We start from the raw sequence: 27,006 nt of genomic DNA, 5'->3' as shown, positions 1-27,006 counted from the left end.
AATTCATTTTAATTATCCAATGTTGGCAGTCCACAGTTGATAGTCCACAGTTAGCAGTTCAATAATTCATATACATAATATTCGAATTAATTAATACATGTCGTGACCCGTTATATACATGTCTCAGACTTGATCACAACTCAAAGTATATATATTATTTGAGAATCAACCTCAACCCTGTATAGCTAAATCAAGCATTACTGCATATAGAGTGTCTATGGTTATTCCAAATAATATATATAGATGCGTCGATATGATATGTCAAAACCTTGTATACGTGTCCCGATATTTAAAGTGCGTAAAACAAATAACAGAAATTAAATGACGATAAATAAAATTGCGAGAATTAAAATTGCGATAATTAAGTTGCGATAAATAAATGTAATAAGGAATTAACAGTTAGCTAGGAACAGTTAGCTAGGATTTTGTTAGCGTGGATTCTTAACAGAATTTTTCATAGTTAATTTATTTGTTTCTAACAAATTTTATTATGTCAAATGTTTTCTTCATTATGCCACTTGTTGGATTCTGATAAGTCAAAATTCAAATATAAAATTGAATGAAAATGGTTATTTTATGGTGAACGGATTCATATATCTGTGGATGTAAGTAGGATAGTAAATGACTGTTGAATCAGATTGAAAGAATGTACAGTGTAACTTATTAATGTAAAATCTAAATATTCCTCCGGTATTACCTACCCTTTAAAATATTTTCACCATTAACAGTTTGTACAAAAGAATTTTAATTACAATCTTTATGAAAACATATATACATATATATTTTCTTCAGACGTAATCATAGATTTAATGAGTCAATGTGATATTAAACTCATCAGATTTACGATTAGAACTATGATACATAATCTCTAAAACATTAGAGTTTACATAATCGTCATGTAGAACGAAGATAATCGATGTAGAACGATACGTAGAACGATGATTATACTTGAGGTACATAATGAGATGTTGAGGCATGGAATGCGGATGTTGCTGTTGATGGTGGTACTGTTTATGCTGCTGGTGCTGCTGCTGGTGTTTGTAACCTTTGCACCATATTCTTCAAAGCCACCACCCGAGCGCGAAGCTCGTTGACTTCTTCTATTACACCGGGGTGATTGTCTGTTCGGACGAGCGGATAAATAAAATCTAGAATTTGATATAGTATATAATCGTGACGAGATACTCTGGAAATGAGAGAGAAAATAGTGTTTCGGACAGGTTCTCCGATAAGTGCTTCAGGTTCTTCGCCAAGAGGGCAATGTGGTGGATGGAAGGGATCACCTTCTTCTTGTCTCCAATGATTGAGGAGGTTACAAACCCATCCCCAATTCATCCAAAATAGATGATGGCTGATTGGTTAATCCATTCCGGTCACACTGCTTTCGGAGCTTGATTGGGGTTCCATTTCGGAATCCGAAGGACTTGAACTGATGACGAATTCCATTTCATATGATTGAATAAAATATTTTTCGTTATGAAATGATTTTCCTGCTATCGGGTGGTATTCTAATTACATAGAATATCTCTATATGTATCGCAAAAGATTTCGTAGATTACGGAGAAATTTACGAAATATGTCAGACAAAGTTTACAGTAACAGATACGCTATGATATGATTTAGCAGATACGCTAAGATATGGATTTTGTCTATACATTATTCATGCAATCAATGCAATAAGATGTATCTAGACTAAGAATAATAAACATGCAATTTCCGATAAAAATGATAAGCAAAACTTTTGACATGCAGACACGGTCGAAGTCCAGACTCATTAATGCATCCTAATGACTTATCAGTTAGACACACTAATGCAGACCTGGTTCGCTAAGACCACCACTCTGATACCACATGAGACGACCCGTCCTAATCCATCTGGACGAATACATTACATTTGGTTACATCGCGAGGTATTTGACCTCTATATGATACATTTTACAAACATTGCATTCGTTTTTAAAAGATAAACTTTCATAACTTTGAAAGTTGACGGCATGCATACCATTTCATAATATATCCAAACTACAAATGACTTAATAATATTCTTGATGAACTCAACGACTTGAATGCAACGTCTTTTGAAATATGTCATGAATGACTCCAAATAATATCTCTAAAATGAGCAAATGCACAGCGGAAGATTTCCTTAGTACTTGAGAATAAACATGCTTTAAAGTGTCAACCAAAAGGTTGGTGAGTTCATTAGTTTATCATAATCATTCATTTCCATCATTTTAATAGACCACGAGATCTCATATATTGTCACGCGTAACTCGCGAATTAAAATTCATTCATATGGTGAACACCTGTTAACCGACCTTAATAGGATGCATATAGAATATCCCCATCATTCTGGGACTCACATCGGACATGATAAATCGAAGCACTAAAGCAGTTCAAATTCTCTGACTGGGCTTGTTAGTGCCCATAGATCTATCTTTAGGATTCACGTCAATTGGTGGCAATTATAATAAACACCAATTCTTAGGCTACCAAGCTAAAAAGGGGCATATTGGGTTTGATAATCCAACCATAGAATGTAGTTTCGATCACTTGTGTCTATTTCGTAAAACATTTATAATAGCAGTGCATGTATTCTCAGTCCCAAAAATATATATTGCAAAAGCATTTAAAAAGGGAGCAAATGAAACTCACGATACTGTATTTTATAGTAAAAATACATATGACATCATGGAACAATATATATATATATATATATATATATATATATATATATATATATATATATATATATATATATATATATATATAACCTATATCATTTGTATATTTATTAATATACATAGTTGTAATCGGACAAATATATATATAAATTTATTAATCATATCCTTTTTATGTTTAATAACTTATATGTTCTTGGTATTAATTTTTATATATTTTAGCTAAATAAAATATTAATTTTTGTTATATCATATATTAAGTGTGTGTATATATATATATATATATATATATATATATATATATATATATATATATATATATATATATATATATATATATATTTATATATATATTTATATATATCATTTGTTTGTTAAAACAGTATTTTAATAATACTAAGATAATATTTGTAGTGATAAAATTAATAATAATGATAATACTCATATTAGTAAAAATAATAATAACAGTAGTTTTTAATAAAATGCATAATCTAAAAATAATAGTAATGAAAATATTACTTTTTGATAATAATACTTAATTCTTAAAAATAAGAATAATTATAAAAATATCTATTTTACTACTAATGTTAATAATGATAATAAGTTCAATTATAACCATACTACTAACCGTATTAACAATAAATATGACATTTTTACTAATACTTTTGTTGATAATAATGATAATAATACTAACAATTATAAAATGATACTAATAATGATATTTATAATGATAGATTGTATTATATTCATAATAATGATAATAATGATAATGATCATAATAATAATAATAATAATAATAATAATAATAATAATAATAATAATAATAATAATAATAATAATAATAATAATAATAATACATATATTAATATTAGTAATAATAATAACAATAATACTAAGTAATGATAATAATTTTAGTAATAATAACAATTATAACATTAATAATTAGTAATAACAATAGCAATACCAATAATAATAATATTAATTTTTGGTAATGAATTATACCTTCTAAAGCTTAGATAAAAAGAAATGTCCCGAACCAAGTTCGAACTCAAGACCTCCCGCTCACACATAAACACCCATGACCACTCCTCCAATTCTGTATTTCTGATTTATACCCATCTCATCTCTATATAACCGGTATTTATATAACATGGCCCAATAAACCACCTAAACAACAACTCGGCCCAACTATAAACAATAAACAAGTCTGTGGCCCAAGTTGAACTGAATTATACTTAGTCCATTACATGATCCTGTAGCCCAAATATAATCCCTAGTCATTAGATAACGATCAAGTGGGATTCCATCTGTCAATTTAAAAGGGGATCACGATATATAAAAATCCGAGATCATCATCTCCCATCTATCTTCCTCATCACCGAAAAAAAATTCATCTTCAATCATCTTATTAATCTTCTCGTTATCATCCATAATCAACATCATCCTTTCCGTCAACTCCATAACTATCATCATCGTTTACAGCGTAAATCATAATCACCATCATCGATATTTGGTTCAATCAAACGGAAATAGAATAACAACATAATTGTTGCTGGAGTATTGTTTATGTTTTACTTGAGTGACGATTCAAAGAAAGAAAAAAAATATATAAAGTAGCAGGTGCAGTTTGCAATGGTTTATGGGGTTTGATCAGGTGGTGTGTTGAACTATCACGAAGGAAACAGCAGTAGCACGAAGGTCGTTTGTTTTTGGTTGATTTGTAGGTTAAAACATAAGAAGGAAGGTATTGCAGCAGTGATGGCGATCTGTGTTGTCGAACCAGAAGGATAAAGTAGCAAAACAATAAGCATAATTGGGTTGATGAGCAAAAGTATATGATACTCGAGTCAATAGACAGTAAACAATCGAGAGAAAGAGAGTGAGGTTGAGAGAGAGGTGATAATACTCGGTGGTGATGGTGGTGGACTGCAACAACAGTAGCAGCAATGGAAATTCGATAATAGCAGTAGGAAGTGAACAAGTTGGTGGTAATTTAAGCATAAATAAAACACATTGTAGCAGAAGTGAATTGATAGTGACTTAGCGGTTGAGGTGATGGGTTTCACGAAGGGGTACAAGAAGAAATTAGAAGGTGATGGTTTCGTTGGGTTTTAGATCTTCGAACAACAAAACCGAAGGGTTCAACAGCAATATTCGAATGGGTTTGCTCATGGGTGGAAGGTGGTTCTAATGGTGGTCGAACAAACAAGGATGGTGTACGTTCTTCGAATGGTAACACAAGTAACAAAACGAAGTGGGTTCTTTAGTTGATAACTAGATGAAGAAGGTTGAACATAGTGGTTTTGCAGGTGTGATTGATGTGTTGTGGGTTTATATCCATCTAGTGTATATGTGTATATATGCATATATAATTGAGGTTTGTGGTTGATTGTTTAAGTCAAACAAGGAAGAAAAAAAATGCAGGAATTCAAATGGGGTTTGTGTTTAAAACTCATGATATATTTTACATATATGTATCAACTTGTGGAGATAGAAAAGTAAACACTGTATTTAATAGTATGTTTACGGATATGCTCATCATTATATTAATTAATAATTAGTACACAGTAATAAACATGTTATATAAATAATTAAGCAGCCGATGATTTGTATTATTGTGCCGACAGTTTTTACAGACTGTTAAATCGTGCCCCGTTGATAAATTCAGTGGCGGATAAAAGTCTTCAAAAAAATCCCAAATTTTTAAATTAAATATATTTAATTATTTTGGTCATTATGGTATAAAATTCAATCATTAATTTAATAAATAAAAATTACATCAACTGTTCCTCTCATTTATGGGTAAAATATAAAAAGTGTTAAAATTTAATAACTAGGTTCTAAATACATTTTTAGTAAGCCTAAAATTTATAGAACTCATTTTAGAATCACCATTTATTTTAAAATCACATAAGTTTGTATTTAACTTGCTTAATAGCGATCGACTGACAAACGAGTGCTGTTATTGTTTACTAAATAAATTCGAAACTATATAAATATATATTCAATATACCTTATATATATATATATATATATATATATATATATATATATATAGATTTATTTTAATATCATATATTATTATATTTACATTATTAATTAACTCATATAATATTTTAATTTATAATAATTAATATATATATATATATATATATATATATATATATATATATATATATATATATATATATATATATATATATAATATATTTATTTACACATAATGATTCGTGAATCGTCGGGAATAGTCGAAGGGTAATTGATTAAATGAACACAGTTCAAAGTTTTTGAAACATCAACATTACAGACTTTGCTTATCGTGTCGGAAACATTAAATCATATAAAGATTAAGTTTAAATTTGGTCAGAAATTTCCGGGTCGTCACATAAATACAAATATAACTACTATAATTTAATTTGTAATTTCATATATTAATATTACATCTTACTAATTGTGTAATATCTAATAATTATATTATATGTAATACATATAATATTTATATCTTTTATATATACTTCAATCATAATACTTCTTTATAGAAATCATATATATATATATATATATATATATATATATATATATATATATATATATATATATATATTTATATGTTTTAATATTTACTTAATCATTCTCTTTATTATTTTACACCTTTAATTCAAATGTTTCTTTCTAGTACTTAAATAATATTTTATTTCGAATTACATTTCCAATCATTATGAATATATGTATCTTTTTACAATTTGTTGTTCGTGAATCGTCGGGAACTGTCAAAGGTCAACTGAATATATAAACATAGTTTCAAAATTTTCGAGACTCAACATTACAAACTTTGCTTATCGTATCGAAATCATATGAAAATTAAGTTTAAATTTGGTCGAAAATTTCCGGGTCGTCACAGAATCAATTCAAATTACTACGATTAATGTAAGGTTCCACCAGAAAAAGCATAGACCGTAGTATTCTTCCTTTGGCTAATGTGGACACTAAATGGTTATCGATTCTTACCTCGCAAAGTAAACATCTTCATTTGGCGAGTGGCTCTTGACAAGCTCCCGGCACGTCTAAATTTAACTAAGAAAGTTTTGGAGATCCAACAAATCTATTGCCCATCATGTTTGCTTGCTATCGAATCATTAGATCATTCTTCGTTTGGATGTGTGGTTGCTAAATAAGTGTTGTCAAGGATACAAACTTGGACAAATGTGGGATTACCTTTGATTGATTCTTGGTATCTATGAGTTGCGTGGTTGGATGCTTGGACGACTTCAAGTAAGCAAAAGGAACGTACATACGTCAATCGGTGCAGCTTACATGTGGATTATGTGGCGATTCAAAAATCGCATGGTTTTCGGTCCTCAAAAGTTGAAGAAAAATGATCTTTCTGATTTTATATGTAATTGTTCATTTTCTTAGATTAGATATAGAAGCGAATGTAATTTATCTAGGACCGATGGGTACTGTAATCTGTTGTAATTGTTTGGTTTTTGCGCCTTTGCTAGTATCTTACTAGGTTGTTAATCAATTTGCCGTTAAAAAAAAAAGTGTAAGGTTTAAACAATAACAAAAGCGGAGTATCAAGAATTAAACAAAAAACTTTCAATAAAGTTGTATCTATTATACTCAATACACATTTATAATGATAATTCAAAATAGTAGAAATTGGCACCATCATATTAATATGCTATTTACATTAAATAAACTAGGGTTGTGGATCGACTATCTCCATGCTTGATTTCTTCTTGGATGTCAAGCTCACATCCCTTCAATTACATGATCTCATTAACAATATTGATCTTAATAGCTATTCAAATATAAACTTTGCTGGGTCTTATCAATGGAAATCTAGGTGCTTCAACCGACTCTTTCCAATTCGATCATCGTAATTCTAGGTAAACTGGTATTCTTTATCAAATATGAAAAAACCATTATAGCTATAGATAGTTTGGAAAATCTGGATAGTCTGGCGTGTTGCTGGGTGGGAGTGAGAGTGCTTGATGTACGTGCTGGTAAACTGGTAAATAATAGGTGGCGTGCTGAGTGTTTTTTTTTTTTTTTTTTTTTTTTTTTTTTTTTTTTGGGGAAAACCTTGAGTGGTGTATTGCTGGTAGGGGTGAGATATTTTTTTTTATTTTCTTTTTCATTTTTCTTATTATATAAAATGATTTTAGTTTTTTTATTTAATTAATTATAATTATATTATCATTTTGTAATTTATAAAAATAAATTAAATTATATATTAGAAACATCACAAATTAGGGTTGTGTGATTTTGGACGCAACTGCTACTTCATGTGCAAAGAACCATTTCAAACAGCAATTGGTAAGCAATTCTTCTTCATTATTTACGATTTTTCAAAATTAAGCATTCCATATAGTATTAAACATTCAATTGTGAATACTCTTCTTTTTTTCTTCAACGATTGAAAGCAGAAGCCAACAATTTCGTGCCATCTGTCCAACACTAGTCTCCTTCTCCGTGTTGAGTTGCAGCACGCCGGAGGTAATACCCTCCAACACGCCGCGTTAGCCACGTGTTGGAGGCGTGTTCGGTGCACCGATGGTCCAGCACGCAAACGTTAGAGATGGTCTAAGTTTGCGTTTGATAAATCTGAATGATTAAGCGTTGAATAGTTCATAATTCGAATGAATAGTTCATAATTCGAATGATTCAAAGGTTCAATCGACTTTAACACTTCAAAATCTTCCAAATAAAAACTAGACTTTAACTCATTTATTATAAACTTAGGTTCGATCAATTTTTTTCCCAACAAGATAGAGGAATGGAATGCACAATTTTTCAATTGAAGCAGTCTAAGCATTCCTGCAATTTTTATTGAACTTAACCATAGGTTTAGTAGACAATACATATCTATGACACTACTATAAGTACAAACAGAATCCAGTTTCTTCACATTTTTGTATATTCACCACATTCTAAGCCCTTCGCTGTAAATGCTTCCACGAGTTTTATATAAATCTTTGATAGTGTGATCTTGAAACCTGTCGAGCTTTTGGTTTGACCCATATCCTCAGTGTGTTCACCCTCGAAAGCATAACCAATAGGAACACCTTCCATATACGCCTTACAAGCCGTCAAGATGTTAGTGTATCGTTGCCTAAAGTGTTCATCAACCAATCCTCCAAAATGCTGCATTTCAAACAAACAATATTTATAAATTCGGACATTCTAGATTCAATAAACTAATAAATTTTATAGTAGAAATGTCGTTGATGTGGCGGTCTGTTCTAGTAGGAAGTATGTGATAGAGTGGTCTAAAAGCACAAAAAATGAACGAAATGGAGAAGATGGTACCTTAGGTGGGTTACGAAGAGTGTAAATCATAGATTTGCAGCTAACGAGAAACACATTCTCGCTATAGCTGCACGAATTCTTCTCACCTTCAACACTTCCAACTTGTTGATCGTATCCCGCTTCGTTAAAATAAGGGTCCTTGTTCAAAACCAAAGCTTGGAGTGACAATAAAACTTGAAGAATTGTTGACCCATTTGGGTTCCATGTTTCACTTCCTGTTCCTGTCCATGTATTTAAAAGGCTAAGACACACTCTTCCAGACTCGTATAAATTCGGGTTCACTCGTAGCCCACCAGATACATAATGCACCATCTGAAAACATTGATCATACAACATAAGAAACAAGAATTAAGAGGACGAAAGTGGCAAGCATTTCAAAATCGCCAAATAAATTTGAACAAATATAATCATGAGAATACCAATTCACACAACTTGTTCAATGTCATTCATGTTTTTAAATTTATTTATACAATTCGGGTTCACTCATAGTCATTTATGTGTGTCCACAACTCTTAACTCTTATTACTGTCGTTAACAAACCTTCTTTAAAAACAACGTTAATTTTTTTAAGAATCAATGTTATAGCTAAACATGACGTTGTCAATCAGATTTTAGTTTTTCTGATTAACAACTTCATCAAGTCGCAATGATCAGTTTTATAATACACGTGCAAAGAAACGTTTAGTTTTAATAAGTGTAGTATTTAAGTAGCTTACAGGGGGTTCCTGGGGATATTCAGGAGGAAGGAAAATGTCAAAAAAGAAAAGGCCATCATGGTAAGGAGTTCCTGGTGCACCTACGATGCCCACCTGAAGCAGATCCATTCTTTCCTCGAAAACACGCACGTAAATTGTTTCTGTTGATTCAACATAAAACTAACCGTTAGAATTATCCAAATTGTGGAGACTTGAAATAATCAACAATAAAAAATCAGCTGATACAAGAAAATGATAACAAACAGTTGTAATAACTATATGGTCGCAGCGCACAGCTTCCTACCGATTTTCAAATTTTTTAGGGTGATGATCCTTACCCGACCAAGTTTCATCCATACCACTAAATATGCTTTAAGTTGTACCGTACAACATCATAATGCATATTTGGTGGTCTATAGATTAAATTAGTGGTGTATGAATCACTAGCAATTTTTTTTTATCTGTTTTGTGTTTGATGCACAATTGTAATATAAAGGACTTGGTGTCAATTACATGCTACCTCCCTAGAAAAGCACCTAACATACTAAATAATGTGCTCATTGTATTGTATGCCTAAAGTGAAAATCAGCCTACTAGGTTCCACTCACCAGGAAGATCTTTCATCAAAATGCTCCATTCTTGCTGAACTTTCTTTAACCAGTTTCTTTTTACCTAAAAGTTAAAAAATATGTCAATGAACAGGGGACACCAGTAATTATTTTTATATTTTTAATGGGTAGAGGTGGAAAGATTGGCCGCAGCCAGGATTTTACGATAGAAGAGGCTTACTTTACAATAAAAAGAGGCAAACCAAATAAAACCAAAGGAGACCAACTTCCTACATAAAACCTATTTTATTTATTTAATACATATATAGATAACTACTTTACGAAACTTTAGTAACTATTAAACAATAAAAAAATGCTATCATAAAATTTGCAGTATGAAAATTGCTATGGTCCATCTAAAATTGATAAGTAATTTTGTATGAAATGTTTCAGTTAATATTACTTCGTACTTAGGTTTGAAAGGTAGGTAACCCAAACAATTGGGTAAGATGAATAATTGAAGGAGGCTTAGCTAAAATAATTAAATATGAGCTATTAATATTTCATTGGAATCGGGTCTACTGGGGGAGGCTGAGCACCCCTCTGTCCCCTCCCTGTCTCCTGATTGGCCCGGTTGGGTATCTATCAAAATTGGTAAATTAATGTAACGGGTTGCGGCTGGATAGACCAAGTTTTTTTTTTTTTTTTTTTTTTTTTTTTTTTTTTTTTTTTTTTTTTAACAAAGTGGTTTTGTCAAATATGGTTCAAGAGATCATATCACTTCTAACTATAATGTGGTTTTTTTTTTTTAACAAAATGGTGTAGGTGGTTTTAACTACACTTTCCGAAACTTTGAACTCATTGATCCATTGATATCTCTCTAAGCTGCTTTTTTCTTCCCTTTTCATATACCCAAATCGACACATTATAACTAAATGGGTCATAATCGCCACCTCTAGATGCAGCACTTTATTTTAAAGATGTAAGGGTCTAACCTGGTTAGATATGGAGGCTTTCCCAGCATGATCAACAAAATGGTGCATTGAGCAGTCACTAATGATTTCGAAATTATCAACTTTTTCTTGAATCTTGCTACTTGACGAAAACGTAACATTCTCAATGTAAGCCTCCACTGATACCACATTTTCTTCCTGGGTATCAAAACTTGACCCTTGTTCTTCAGAAATAGAGTCTAAAGATGTGTAAGGTAGAGACCCGAAAAAGCGTGCAGCAAAGTTTGATAGACATCCGAAAGCAGCCCCTGGGATAAAGCTAAATATCTTGTTGCCATCGGTATCCTGAAGATCCTGCTCAAGTAAAGTATAAGTTCAATTTTTGCAATATCATGTGGAAAATTGAGCGGGTCAGAAAAAGGGTCAACATAGAAGGATGGTTGGTTTCACCTTTAACTTTGGATCAGTTGCAGGAACATCATGCTCAGACTTCTCCTGGTTCGGCTCGATATTTTCATTATGAGGCAACTGTGTACCCGCCACGAATTCACATTTATCCATAGGGAAAACTGCATTCGGAGAAACCTGTAACGAATTTAAACTGGTTCTAGTTAAGTAACATCGACATATAAAACAGTTCAGAGATGGTAATGTTGACCCACATATATTTAAATAAAATAGCTTGAAGTTAAAAAATAGCATAATGCATAAAACTTCCAGTCTTAAATATATCAATTACCTCCGTCCCAAAAAGAATGTTCAGTATGAATTTTTGTTAGATTTAAGATAGGTATGATCACGGGCGAAACTATTTGGGGGCAGGGTGGGGCGCCGCCCCCAGTGGATTTGTTATTTTCAGTGTAAAAATTTTGGATTTTTCGACTTTGCCCCCGGTGTATTTTTTTCCCCAAAACCTACATATTTTGCCCCAAAACCTTAAAATTTTGCCCAAATTCTCCAACTTTTGCCCCAAAACCTTCAAATTTTTCCCAAAATCTTCAAATTTTGCCTAAAAACCTCCATAATTTGCCTAAAAACCTCAATTTTTCCTCAAAGCCTCCATATTTTGCCCAAAATCATTGCTACGGTTTTAAATTTTTTTTGCCCCCGGTGAAAAAATCCTAGTTCCGCCACTGGGTATGATTAGTTTGATTGAATTTATTTTTAAAATATGAGTGACTGAGACTAATAAATAAGGGTAAATTAGGCAGTTTAATGATATTTAATAGTTATTTTTATAACTGGACAATCATTTTGGGACAAATATAAATAGTAATGTGGACACTATTTTGGGACGGAGAGAGTAATATTATTGAAAAAATATCTTTCTAAAGTATGATTTCGTTACCTATGTTGACATGTTAAACAACCCAGCTCACCCACCCATTTTGAAACTACAAAGGAATCAAATAGATACCTTGGATGTAAAACCTGCTGCCCATTTCACTTCAACGTTACCATCTTCCAACCCAATCACAGTTCCAAACGGACACAATTTATCTAGCCCAGGCCCAAGCCCAAACACAACGTCCCCATGAGAAAACGAAAACTCGGGGTGCTCAATCAGTTCATAAGCACTCACCGTTTCCTCAATACCATTTCCTTCCCATTTTACGTTCACCGTTTTTTCACTTGCACTCACAATCTTCACAACACCATATTTCTTGCTTCCTTGATCATCACACGTTCCTTTTTCAAGAACAAACTGATGAGGCCAAAAATCATGAGCGTCGACAATATTAACCGGATTAAGAGACCCCGAATCCAAACCGAACGATTCACTACCGTCCTGCCACAACACGTCAACTTTACTGTTTGTTTTCGATATAACAAAAAGTTCTTGAAATTTGGGTAGTAAACACCAATCACCAAGTTGCCAATTTGAATGAGTCAAACCCGATAGAACGGTCAAACTCTCAGAGTTTTGAAATGATTCGGGAACCGCTTTTTCTGAAGCAAATGGTACACAACCAAGCCACTTTACAAAAACAAATCCTGCATTGATAGTACAAACAGTACCTTCATGTTCTTTCTGATATTCGGTCCCACAGAACCATATAGTTGACTTTAAACTGAAAGAGTGTTTGACTTTGACTCTTTGACCGGGGAAATAAGTAAACTGCGAGTCATGAAACGAATCCGAAGATAAAGGTACGAGCTTTTCTTGATCCATTTCTGAAAATTCGCATTTCGTGCCGTCATCTAACAAGACGGTAACACGATCAACGATTCTTTCAACTTTACCTAACCAATGACCCGATACTACATAATCACCGATAGAAATGGAACGAACCATTTTGAGTTTTTTAGAATTAATATTTTTAAGTTTCGTTCCGTAGACATTTTCCAAGTCAACAACTTTCTCCACATTGATCACTTTTCCTGTTTGACCCGATGGATCGTCTATATAACACACTACGTCCCCGTAAATATAGCCTCTTTCAAACGTGAGAAAACCGTCGATTTTTCCAATACTTTCTTCAAGATTCGATAAAATGCAGCTTGCATGTCCACCATACATGAACTCATTATCATCTAGCTCATCTGAGCTACTACTACCACTTTCACTGTAGCTATCGAAATCACTAAAAAACACATCCATCACTTAAAATTTTTGAAGTATATCACGATATTTATACGTGATATACCCGAGGAGATTAGAGAAGTTAACGAAATCGATAGGATCTCCAATAATTTGGAGATTAGATGCCAAAGGAGATTTGCCCGAGGAGTCTATATGAGACAACTCGAAATGCCAAAGAAGATTTGCCCGAAAACGGATTTTGTGTCTACCAAAAGGGACTTCTGGTATTGCCAAGTAAGATTTGCCCAACAGATTTTTGAGTACAACGAAAAAGGTATTATTAGCGAAGAAACAGGAAGGGTATGCAACATAAACTTGAAAAGAGTTGAAGCAATCTATTTTATAGCTTTAAACACAAAGATTAAGATTATTTAGGAGAAGTTTAATTCGCATAAGTAGAAAACAGACTCAGCCGCCGGTTTAGAGCATTCTTGATCTGTTAGCTTTTCCACCTGCTAAAAAGGCCGGCCTACGGTTAGCCAAAATAAATATATAAACTTTCTAAATTTATTAGCTTATTGAGCTTTCAGTAAGAGATGCAGGTGTTGGTGATTTTAGTGTCATCTAACAATCATTTTAGTTAATTGTGATTTACTTGAAAGCAAAGATTATCTAGTTATGCTTATTAACGGGTTTGAAAGCAAGGGTTATCAAAAGTTGCTTCCAACGATATTTCCCGCCAAAAGTTATATGTTTCCGGGTAACAAATTTTTCTGCCAAAAGTTGCACCTTTTCGGGTAACAATTTTTCCCGCCAAAAATAATATTGGATTTTGTAATTTCATTGCCAAAATCATAAATCATTGTTGTAGTCTTATCCTGAAAGATTTCGTGAACCTAGACATCAGTTGGATCAAAATACTTTACGGAGAAAATGTTCACACGATTTAAGAATTATCCAGATTATCAAATCTCATACCCATTTTCTAACCGTTGGCATGGATATGCAAATATGATATGGTCTTAAACAACAGTGAATCCAAGATTAAAGCTCAATGGGGTCTTAAATAATTTTTTCACAACTAATTATATTTGAAGTGTACTTCGGTGGCCGTTTACCTTCAAAACACTATAAATCCTAAAAATATATGGGGTCGTGGAGTAAAATTTAGTTGTGTCTTGTACAATCTGAAGAGCACTTCTTCCAAACTAGTGGTGTTACGACCCAGTGGTTAAACGCTAAGATCTCCACTGGTCTTAAACCACATATGAAACACCTTAATATGATCAGACACAGTACAATTTTAACAAGAAACTTCAAGAATACTACTTTATCAGTAAAAAAAGAACATATTACTATATCAGTACACAAATCGTACAAAATCAAGCAGCAAAACATTTAGTTAAACGCTAAAAACAGAGCGAGTAAACAAGAGAAGAAAGTGTACCATTTACAGCTAACAAATAGCACAAGCCTTCCACCACCAATGAGAAAATTTAACATGAAGATACGAAACAGATGATGTACGTTTACGTATGCGACTTCAGAGAGGCAAACTTCCTCCCCAAATCACCGCACTCACGCCATAGTGAATTAGCATATCAGAACTTTTTTCTATAAACACTCTTTGATCTCTTATTCTTATTATTGTTGTTATTATCTTGCTATATGATTTTTGTCTGAACAGAAAGTAAAGACTTAAAGAATGAATTCACAAAGTGTAAATGAAAAATGAAAAATGTGGGTGGGAAAAAAAGAAGGGCAATGAGATATATAAAAAAGAGCAATTATTCGAATATACTCTCTGTAGACTCCATACAACCTTTTTGCTTTCAGGCTGCACTTCATGCACTACTGATGGAAAATATTATTTGTTTTCTCAGACATGTATGCTTTCACTTGGCATATTCCTAATGCTTTATTTTGTGTCATAATACTTTGTATTCAGTGTTTAAATCAGTGAAAGATGTTACCAAATTTTCCTCGCTCATTTTGGTCATGGGACTGGTTGGTGGGATTTTGGTCGTTGGTGGGGCTGCCAGATGGTTCAGTTTACCTATTTTAGTCATTTTAGTCGTTGGTTCTTCGTTAAACATGTAATGTCAAAATGTTATGACCATCTGAGAATATCGAAGGTTTCAACATGACAACTTATAGTTTAGTGTGTGATCTTTAGATTCGAAATCCATGTCATCAAAATGTTAGGGTGTTATGTACATATATGCAGCTAATGGCACCTAATTTAGGTGGTTAATAAATTTAGCATCACAAAATCGTATGTATGCAGCTAATGGCACCTAACTTAGGTGGTCAATAAATTTAGCATCACAAAATCGTAGGTTTTCTTATTGATAGGCGTATGGCGATTGTGAGGACCCAACAAGACATGTGATTTACCGCTATCATAAATCCACAACAACAAGCAGATAATTACAGCATAATACAATAAATAAATGAAAAGCGATACACGGATTTAACGAGGTTATGGAGAAGGGTTTGGTCCACGAGCGCAAACCAGAGATATTTTCTTATTATTTTAGTGCATAAAGTTAGAGGAGGTTAGGGTTACATTACATAGAGGATTGAGCAAATTGTTTCCTAATTAAACACATAATTTCTACTAACCCGACCTCGCAATCCACGAGAAGCATAAAAACTGGATTTCGCGTTTGCCTTTAATCATCCCGTGACATGAGAGACGTAACTCGCGATGTGCGAGGTTGTTCTGTCACTGAAACTCCATTCTCACACCTCATATATAGTTTCTCTCGCTACTCGCGAGCCGTTTTTGATCCGTAACCATTTCATAACCTTCACATACTTAACAATCTCCCACCTAAAGATTGATCAACCCAAATACCTATTTCTAAACAGAAAATCAAAACCGCCTCAAGTGTCAAGAATGTTTAAACACCCACAACAACTCCCGACTATACCTACTTTTGATACCGCCACACAAACTATCGGGGTCACGCCACACTTCCACACCGCTACACCACGGAGGAAGGAATTCTTTCGACACCATAAATACCGTTGAGTGATAATCCAATCTTCAGTTACTAGCTTGGGCCATCTCGGTTTCTTCTCCTCCATCTTCTTACAAGAACATCATCTTCTTACACTAGAAGATACATTGAAGCATGCGATACTTCAATTACAGGATTTTACAGGAAGCTGCAATGCCCCACTCATTGCTCTAGACACGTCTAATCCTGCCACCGACACGTCAATGATCACACACACAGATTACCCGTCTATCTATGACTTTCCTTCTCAGCAATCATAAAACCCGACAAACGCCTTTGTAAACTATTCATCAAGGCACCAAGTGAGAACGCAGTCACCACCTTGAAATCTACCACCTTTTCCGACTTTCTGCTTTCACGCGGGTACACCGACTTCCTCATAGTACTATGAAATCCACAAACCCATCTTCTCAATCCAAGCAAGCTCCCACTGTACGAGTAAGAATTAAACCACAACTACTCGAGAAGAAACTTGGTTCGTACCACCACCAATAAGTCGCAAATTTCTTTGCCATTGGAGAGTAAAACAAGTATTCGAAAACCTAGTGATATCCTGAATCAACGCACTAAAGCTAAGAACATTGGAGAAAAACGTCAAACACCATTTCCACAACTCTACTACTCGTCCAAATCCAACTAGCTCGATAATTTCCGTCGGTTGCCAAAATCACACCGATTTCCCGACACCCTCAACAATCCTAGAAAGCTCAGTTTCGGGACTTATAAGTTATCCACTCAATCCATCACGTAAAGATTCCTAATTGGTCACCCTCGAAGAAACCTCTCGTTTGTTGAACTAATCATCACCCAAAAGCTGAGCATCAGTCGAACGCGTTCTATCCAACACCCTTCGACAACCAATTTTCCTAGTGATAGAAAGTTCAAACCCGCCCGCATATTTCACATACCCTGGAATATAACCAATCACGTTGGTTCACCCGTTCCAAAACCCGCAAGTACTTAACTTCCCCAATAACTCCCAATGTGTATTTTAAAAACCATGAGTTTTTGTTCATAAACACACTGCCCAAACATGAGAGAAAACACCCTCATGAGGTCCCGTAACAAACCTACATCTCTGGGAATCCAATGTGTATCGCCTGAAGTTTTTGATACAAAAACCATCTTGTCACTCGAGTCTTCAAACCCGAAAAGTTCTTTCAAATCCACAAGAAATTCGAAAATAGATATCTAAAAATCCGACGGTCCGATCATCACCAAATTTTTATCTTACTTAGATACGAATGAATAGCACCTCCAGTTTAAATTTCAGATCGAACCAACGGTCGACAAACCTGTCAAGATTTTTTTCTCCCACAGCTGCGCAATTAAACCCTAAAGAATGTTTGACTATCAGCAACTTCGAAAAATCATAGCTCCTAATTGAACGGTTCGATCACTACCAAATTTTGACCGCATTTAGATCTTAGTGTCTATCAAATACAATAAAATTATCATGGAAATCTAACAGTTAACGTACCCGCTATGAACATGTTATCACAGTTACGGCAGAACCTCTGAGTTTAGAAAATCTGGCCCGTAACAAAACTTATCGATCCAATCACCGACTATGTTATTACCGTGAGCCACCACAGTAACCTATTAGTAATCATAGATCAATTATAATAGATTATTTCATGAGTGTATAAACATACCTGCGAGTTCTTTGCGATCTCCTAACTAAGCCCTTTGATTTCAATACATGTTACATAAACCCTAGACCTGTCATTCGTTCACCATGCTTTCAATTCGCCATTCCAAACCTTGAAGACCTGATACCACTTCTTAGGAATTGTGAGGACCTAACAAGACATGTGATTTACGCTATCATAAACCCACGACAACAAATAGATCATTAAAGCATAATGTGATAAATAAATGATAAACGACACAAGGATTTTATGTGACTATATCCCAACTTCAACATGGAGAAGGGTTTAATCCATGGGCACAAACCTGAGATATTTTCTTATACTTTTCGTGCAAAGTGTTACAAGAGGTTAGTGTTACATTATACAGGGAATTAAGAAAATCATTTCCTAATCAAACACAAAATTTCCATCAACTCGGCCTCACGATCCGTGAGACTTGTCTTGCGATCCGCTAGGCAAGTCTCACGATTCGCGAGAAGCATAAAAACTGGATTTTTCTTTTTCCTTCAAACATCTAACGACCTGCAAGAGGTAGCTCACAAATGAAAATCATGGATGATAATGATTTCGGAATCAGAGCCTTTGTTATCGGGAACTAGGTCGCATTGATGAGTCTAATCTATAACCGATCTTTCTGTTTGCATCGACTATGCGCATTACATTTTTAATTGTGTGCATTGCATTGACTTATACTTATTACGCCCAGGATCCTATATACATTTAGAACCTTTAGAAAATGTTTTGCTAAAAGGCGTCTTTTTCAAACCATACTCACACGTCTAACTCTGAGGACGAGCGTCACAACCAACCTGCTATTATCATCTCACAGATTCTGACAATAACTCGCCCCCATACCTCTTTCAGTATGTAATCATGGTGAAGCCAATGAAACCACACCCCGTCCACCCTACAATTCAACCAGAATGGACTCCATGGTTTAGATCATTTCGCAACTACCAGAATGGGTCATATATGATGTACACCTCTCGGAAGATTGTTCAGATGCAGAAGAGGACCCATACCTCGAACTCATTCATGAAACTTATTTAACTTATTCTTCATCCAGCGCTTATCGATGATCTAACGCCATAGTTGAACTTTGCTCCTGTTTGACCAAGCACCCAACCTGAGAGGATTTCATTAGCTAGATCTTTCCGTGAACCACGTATCAGGCTTCGCAACAGGCACTCATCTCAAAAATCAGTTTGAATGTAGCGATCCATAATCCTTGTTCACATCTATGATTAATAATTTCACCATCATCTTTCTAAATCACCCCGATGGGTCACTCAGACAGTACACTCTACGAAAGAGTTTTTGGATGCCATCAGTAGACCCGGACCTCTCACACTTCCACCTCTACTCCCAGTCTTCATCTTCCCCCATCCACTGACGTTTAGATGCCCAGAATGGACTTGGGTTTCTAGAACACTCAATGGATGAAGAGCTGAGGAGGGTAGCCCCTTTCCTGGGATTGAGTAGTCCTCCACTATGACCAAGGAAAACCTACTAACTATAGAGATGTCTCATCATACTATACCTCTTTTTGTTGTCTACACATTACATCAATAGAACCGGTTAGAGTGATCACATTATCTTGACCTTATGGAGTAATGCTGGAATGGAAGTATGATTTATAATAACGCATGTTCAACGTGGTTATATCAATGTAAGTCATGCAAGTTTCCCAATAGGATTGTGATTGTGGTGATGCTTAATCAACCTTATTACTTAGACGTACCATGTCATGTAACTCCTTAACTTCCTCTGTTGACATTTAAAAATACCGAGACCCTGGATGTCACACCATCTGAGGTCACGCCTTTTTTCTTTTCCTTCTTTGTCATATCATCCTTATGCTTCAGGCACTTTGTCCGACGATATTCATTTTCAATGAAATACTATCTCATCTTGGCCCAGCTTCAACAAAATGATGCTTGATTTGGCTACATCAAATGTACACTTATGTCCTCATTACACTTCTTCGAGACATCCTCTCTCATTCTTTTTCACATAATAGAATCACCCTTACCTCATTCCTCAGTGGTGAGGAACTCTATTATCATTCTACTATACTTCACAACGGGTGTAAACCCTTCCGCTAACTTTTTCGTAAGCCATGAAAAAAGAGATGTAAACGAAATATGATATCAATTGTTAATTAAGGTCCATCCCGTAGAAATTAGAATTTCACCTGGGAGCGTAAAGTTTAGATGAAACATAAATACCTCTATCTTTTCTCACATATTTCACCAGTGGTACATGCTACCCAAAATTTCAGATTAAATTTTCTTTAACGGGTAGGTAATGTGACAACCCTAACTTTTCCAATTAGATTTTCTAACCTAGCTTACTTAAATTTAAATACTGGGCATGATAAGAAAATGGATATTTTTAGTCTTTGGTTTCCTTTAGGGTTTATACATTCATGAGTGTGCATGTATTCCTACATCCACATACCATTGTACATACACCTATATGCACACATATACATTATATACTATTAATACAAACATTATACATAATATATTTTATAAAAAATAATATATGTATAATACATTAGTACATGTATTCTATTAATTAAAAATTCATATATAATTGGTCTTAATTAAATGCATGCATGTATGCAAGACTAATATCGGCTAAAAGTCACATTTTTACCAGCGATATTGTAGTGACCCAAACTTTTCCATGTTTATATATATTTAATGAAATTGATATTTACATGATTAAGTATTTCCAACATGTTAAGCAATCAAACTTGTTAAGACTTGATTAATTGAAATAGGTTTCATATAGACAATTGACCACCGAAGTTAACCGGTGATTCACGAACGTTAAAACTTGTAAAAACTATATGATGACATATATATGATTATATATATAGTTAACATAATATTATGATAAGTATGTATCTCATTAGGTATTTTAACAATGAGTTATATACATAAAATTGAGTTTATTGAATTATGAAACTCGAAACGGTATATATAACGATTATCGTTATAACAACGTCTTACTAAATACATATGAATCATATTAAGATATTGATACACTATGTTTAATCATGATAAATGATAAGTAAACATGTCATTAAGTGTATAAACAATGAACTACATATGTAAAAAAAAGACTACTAACTTAATGATTTCGAAACGAGACATATATGTAATGATTATCGTTGTAACAACATTTAACTGTATATATATCATACTAAGATATATTAATATATCATAATATCACGATAATGTAATAATTTAACATCTCTTTAGATATAATAAACAATGGGTTAACAACATTTAACAAGATCGTTAACCTAAAGGTTTCAAAACAACATTTACATGTAATGACTAACGATGAGTTAACGACTCAGTTAAAATGTATATACATGTAGTGTTTTAATATGTATTCATACACTTTTGAAAAACTTCAAGACACTTATCAAAATACTTCTACTTAACAAAAATGCTTACAATTACATCCTCGTTCAGTTTCATCAACAATTCTACTTGTATGCACCCGTATTCGTACTCGTACAATACACAGCTTTTAGATCTATGTAATATTGGTATATACACTCTAATGATCAGCTCTTAGCAGCCCATGTGAGTCACCTAACACATGTGGGAACCATCATTTGGCAACTAGCATGAAATATCTCATAAAATTACAAAAACATTAGTAATCATTCATGACTTATTTACAAGTAAACAAAATTACACATCCTTTATATCTAATCCATATACCAACGACCAAAAACACCTACAAACACTTTCATTCTTCAATTTTCTTCATCTAATTGATCTCTCTCAAGTTCTATCTTCAAGTTATAAGTGTTCTTCATAAATTCTATAAGTTCTAGTTTCATAAAATTAAGAATTGCTAGCTTACTTCCAATCTGGTAAAGTGATCATCCAACCTCAAGAAATCTTTCTTATTTACAATGAGATATCTTTCTAATACAAGGTAATAGTCATATTCAAATTTTAATTCAATTTCTATAACTATAACAATCTTATTTCGAGTGGAAATCTTACTTGAACTTGTTTTCGTGTCATGATTCTGCACAAGAACTTTCAAGCCATCCAAGGATCCTTTGAAGCTAGATCTATTTTTTTCATTTCCAGTAGGTTTACCTACTAAAATTAAGGTAGTAATGATGTTCATAACATCATTCGATTCATATATATAAAACTACCTTATTCGAAGGTTTAAACTTGTAATCACTAGAACATAGTTTAGTTAATTCTAAACTTGTTCGCAAACAAAAGTTAATCCTACTAACTTGACTTTTAAAATCAACTAGACACATGTTCTATATCTATATGATATGCTAACTTAATGATTTAAAACCCGAAAACACGAAAAACACCGTAAAACCGTATATACGCCGTCGTAGTAACACCGCGGGCTGTTTTGGGTTAGTCAATTAAAAACTATGATAAAATTTGATTTAAAAGTTGTTCTTCTGGGAAAATAATTTTTCTTATAAACATGAAACTATATCCAAAAATCATGGTTAAACTCAAAGTGGAAGTATGTTTTCCAAAATGGTCATCTAGACGTCGTTCTTTCGAATGAAATGACTACCTTTACAAAAATGACTTGTAACCTTTATTTCCGACTATAAACCTATACTTTTTCTGTTTGGATTCATAAAATAGAGTTCAATATGAAACCATAGAAATTTGATTCACTCAAAACGGATTTGAAACGAAGAAGTTATGGGTAAAACAAGATTGGATATTTTTTGATTGTTGTAGCTACGGGAAATATTGTAACAATTCTATACAAATCATATCCTAGCTAACTTATATTGTATTATACATGTATTCTAATATATTATTCAATCTTGGGATACCATAGACACGTATGCAAATGTTTTGACATATCATATCGACCCATGTATATATATTATTTGGAACAACCATAGACACTCTATATGCAGTAATGTTGGAGTTAGCTATACAGGGTTGAGGTTGATTCCAAAAATATATATACTTTGAGTTGGGATCTAGCCTGAGACGTGTATACACTGGGTCGTGGATTGATCCAAGATAATATATATCGATTTATTTCTGTACATCTAACTATGGACAACTAGTTGTAGGTTATTAACGAGGACAGCTGACTTAATAAACTTAAAACATTAAAACGTATTAAAAATATTGTAAATATATTTTGAACATACTTTGATATTTATATGCATATTTGTTATAGGTTCGTGAATCGACCAGTGGCCAAGTTTTACTTCCTGACGAAGTAAAAATCTGTGAAAGTGAGTTATAGTCCCACTTTTAAAATATAATATTTTGGGATGAGAATACATGCAAATTTTATAAATGTTTTACGAAATAGACACAAGTAAATGAAACTACATTATATGGGTGAATCATCGAAGCCAAATATGCCCCTTTTTAGCTTGGTAGCCTAAGAATTTGGGAACAGACCCCCAAATTGACGCGAATCCTAAAGATAGATCTATCGAGCCCAACAAGCCCCATTCTGGAATTTGAAATGCTTTAGTACTTCGAAATTATCATGTCCGATGGGTGTCCCGGAATGATGGGGATATTCTATATGCATCTTGTTAATGTCGGTTACCAGGTGTTCACCATATGAATGAATTTTATCTCTATGTATGGTATGTATATTGAAATATGAAATCTTGTGGTCTATTATTATGATTTGATAATATATAGGTTAAACCTATAACTCACCAACATTTTTGTTGACGTTTTAAGAATGTTTATTCTCAGGTGATTATTAAGAGCTTCCGCTGTTGCATACTAAAATAAGGACAAGATTTGGAGTCCATGCTTGTATGATATTGTGTAAAAACTGCATTCAAGAAACTTATTTTTGATGTAATATATTCTTATTGTAAATCATTATGTAATGGTCGTGTGTAAACGGTATATTTTAGATTATCATTATTTGATAATCTACGTAATGCTTTTTAAACCTTTATCGATAAAATAAAGGTTATGGTTGTTTTAAAAATGAATGCAGTCTTTGAAAAATGTCTCATATAGAGGTCAAAATCTCGCGACGAAATCAATTAATATGGAACATTTATAATCAATATGAACGGGTCATTTCAGTTGGTATCAGAGCGTTGGTCTTAGAGAACCAGAAATTTGCATTAGTGTGTCTTATCGAGTTTGTTAGGATACATTAGTGAGTCTGGACTTCGACCGTGTTTTCTTTAAAAACGATTGCTTAACACTTTTGTTGGAAACTATATATTATTAACATGTAAATATTATGTGATATATTAGCCTCTTAATGTGTTTGATATTGTGTGATAGATGTCTACCACTAGTACAAATCCTATCGACTCACCTAATAATAATGAAGAGTCGAACATAATTTGGGAAGATTCACAAATTCCAGAAGAGGAACCGGAAGAAGAGGAACTGGAAGAAGAGGAATCAGAAGAGGAGGAACCGGAAGAGGAGGAACTGGAAGAAGAAGAGGTTTCGGAGGAAGAAATATTGATACCTACAGTAAATTGATTAAATAAAAGAAAATCATCAACCAACGGACCAAAGTTAAAAATGGTCAATGGTGTTTCCGCCGAGGAAGCAAAATATTGGAAAGATTACCAATTTTCCGATGAATCGGATCCCGATGAGGATTCCGACGATGTTATAGAAATTACCTCGACCCAATTTAATATGGTAAAAGAAAATAATAAGGGAAAAGGTATAAAAATAGAGAAACCTGATTCCAACCCCGATGAACTTTATATGTATCGGCAACGTCCGTATTTCCTAAATTGTAACAATATCCCGGGAACCTCTAAGCCACCAGGTTTTTCTAAACCATTGTGGAAAACGACGGCTCGTATTAGAGGAACATCATATATCCCTAGAAAATTAGGAAAACGAACCAAGTCCGAAGAAGAAGAAACCAGTGATTCAGATTAGAGGGTTGTAATCATGTTGTGTATTATATGTATTATAGTGTGCGTGTACTTTTATGTTCTATGTAAAAATTACTTGTATTGTTTGTTAATTATCTTTTACGAATCTAATCCTTGTCTATTTTACAGTATAAAAACAAAATGGACGTTAAGGGTAGATAACCGAACATTTTAGAAGACCTACCAGAGGATATGATTGAGGAAATCTTGTCTAGAGTCGGTTAGAATTCATCAGCACATTTAGTTATGACGAAATTAACTTGTCAAACATTTGAAATACTTTTCAGAATTGCCTTAGTTTATAAAAGGCTTTTCTTTGATAGGTGGGGTATATCACATTGGGGAGACTGTAAGTTACGCCGTGTTTTATTTAAAGCGTTAAATACGGGGAACCCAAATGCAATTTTACGCTACGGGTTAAGAACCTATTTTGACTCAACATATCCCAATATAGGATTTTGTGAGTTAGAAAGAGCTTCTAACATGCAACATAAAGAAGCATGTTATACTTACGGGTTAGTGATGTTCGCTTCTTACCAAAGTGAGAAAAAGAATACCGGGTTACAACTTTTAAATAAAACCTTCCCACAAGTGACGGATTCGGTAGTTGGGGTGAGAAACAAGGTTTTTAGATTATTACGAGGCTATTGGACATTACGAAACCCTCGTCCTTTTGACAACATTACAACATGCTGCCTAGCCAATGGTCATAACGGTTATTTTCCACAAGACCAAGGATGGGAAGTCGTCTTAGTGAAACCAGAATGCATGACTTGTTTCTGGACTTATGAATTATGTGTCTTTATTTTCTTTGCTGAACAACTTGCGTATTAACTAGATTTATCTTCAAAACTGTCCTGTATCAAAGTGTACTATATTTCATGTTATATGTAATATAGCGAAGTTGTAAGTTTGAAGAATATTTGCATGTGATATATTATTATAATCAGTTTTTCATATAGAATTGTAGTAGTTGAATTGTATATTAGCTACTAAGTATGAACTTAACGGGTAGGTAGTACCCGAATTTAAACTTATAAAACGCTAATATGAAGAAAAAGCTTTTATAAATGAGTTCATATTATGCTACAAAATACTATTGACTACTCTTAAAATTCTATATGATTAACTCAATTCTTTTGGCTATTTTTGAAGGAAATGGCACCGACGACTCGTCAGAATTTGAACATGAGCGAGAAAGACTTTCGTGTTTTCCTTGCAGCAAACATAGCTGCAGTATAGGCTGCGATGCAAAACAACAATAACTCTGGATCTAGCAGTGGAACTAATTCCACAAGAAATCGTGTAGGATGGTCCTACAAAGAATTCACTGCCTGCATGAAATGTCCCGTTCATATTGATTATAAACGTTCCATATTAATTGATTTCGTTGCGAGGTTTTGACCTCTATATGAGACGTTTTTCAAAGACTGCATTCATTTTTAAAACAACCATAACCTTTATTTTATCAATAAAGGTTTCAAAAGCATTACGTAGATTATCAAATAATGATAATCTAAAATATACTGATTACACACGACCATTACATAATGGTTTACAATAGAAATATATTACATCAACATATGTTTCTTGAATGCAGTTTTTACACAATATCATACAAACATGGACTCCAAATCTTGTCCTTATTTTAGTATGCAACAACGGAAGCTCTTAGTATTCACCT

At 33.4% G+C, this 27,006-nt stretch overlaps 1 protein-coding gene across 1 annotated transcript; it reads right to left on the bottom strand.

Annotated features, from left to right (window-relative positions):
• Positions 1 to 8,418: 8,418 nt before the first annotated feature.
• On the bottom strand, positions 8,419 to 13,826 carry LOC139843461 (probable ubiquitin-conjugating enzyme E2 24). The gene is made up of 7 exons (XM_071833539.1): positions 12,610 to 13,826; positions 11,643 to 11,777; positions 11,235 to 11,546; positions 10,300 to 10,363; positions 9,713 to 9,852; positions 8,997 to 9,308; positions 8,419 to 8,831 (listed from the first exon to the last, which is right to left on the bottom strand). Exons 1-7 carry the CDS (start codon positions 13,792 to 13,794, stop codon positions 8,592 to 8,594), a joined length of 2,388 nt encoding a protein of 795 aa, XP_071689640.1. The 5' UTR covers positions 13,795 to 13,826; the 3' UTR covers positions 8,419 to 8,591.
• Positions 13,827 to 27,006: the final 13,180 nt, after the last annotated feature.

Source organism: Rutidosis leptorrhynchoides, chromosome 4 (assembly GCF_046630445.1).
Source record: "Rutidosis leptorrhynchoides isolate AG116_Rl617_1_P2 chromosome 4, CSIRO_AGI_Rlap_v1, whole genome shotgun sequence".
Taxonomy (NCBI): Eukaryota; Viridiplantae; Streptophyta; class Magnoliopsida; order Asterales; family Asteraceae; genus Rutidosis; species Rutidosis leptorrhynchoides.
The sequence above is the reverse complement of the archived record's forward strand: the minus strand, read 5'-3'. Positions and strand labels throughout refer to the sequence as shown.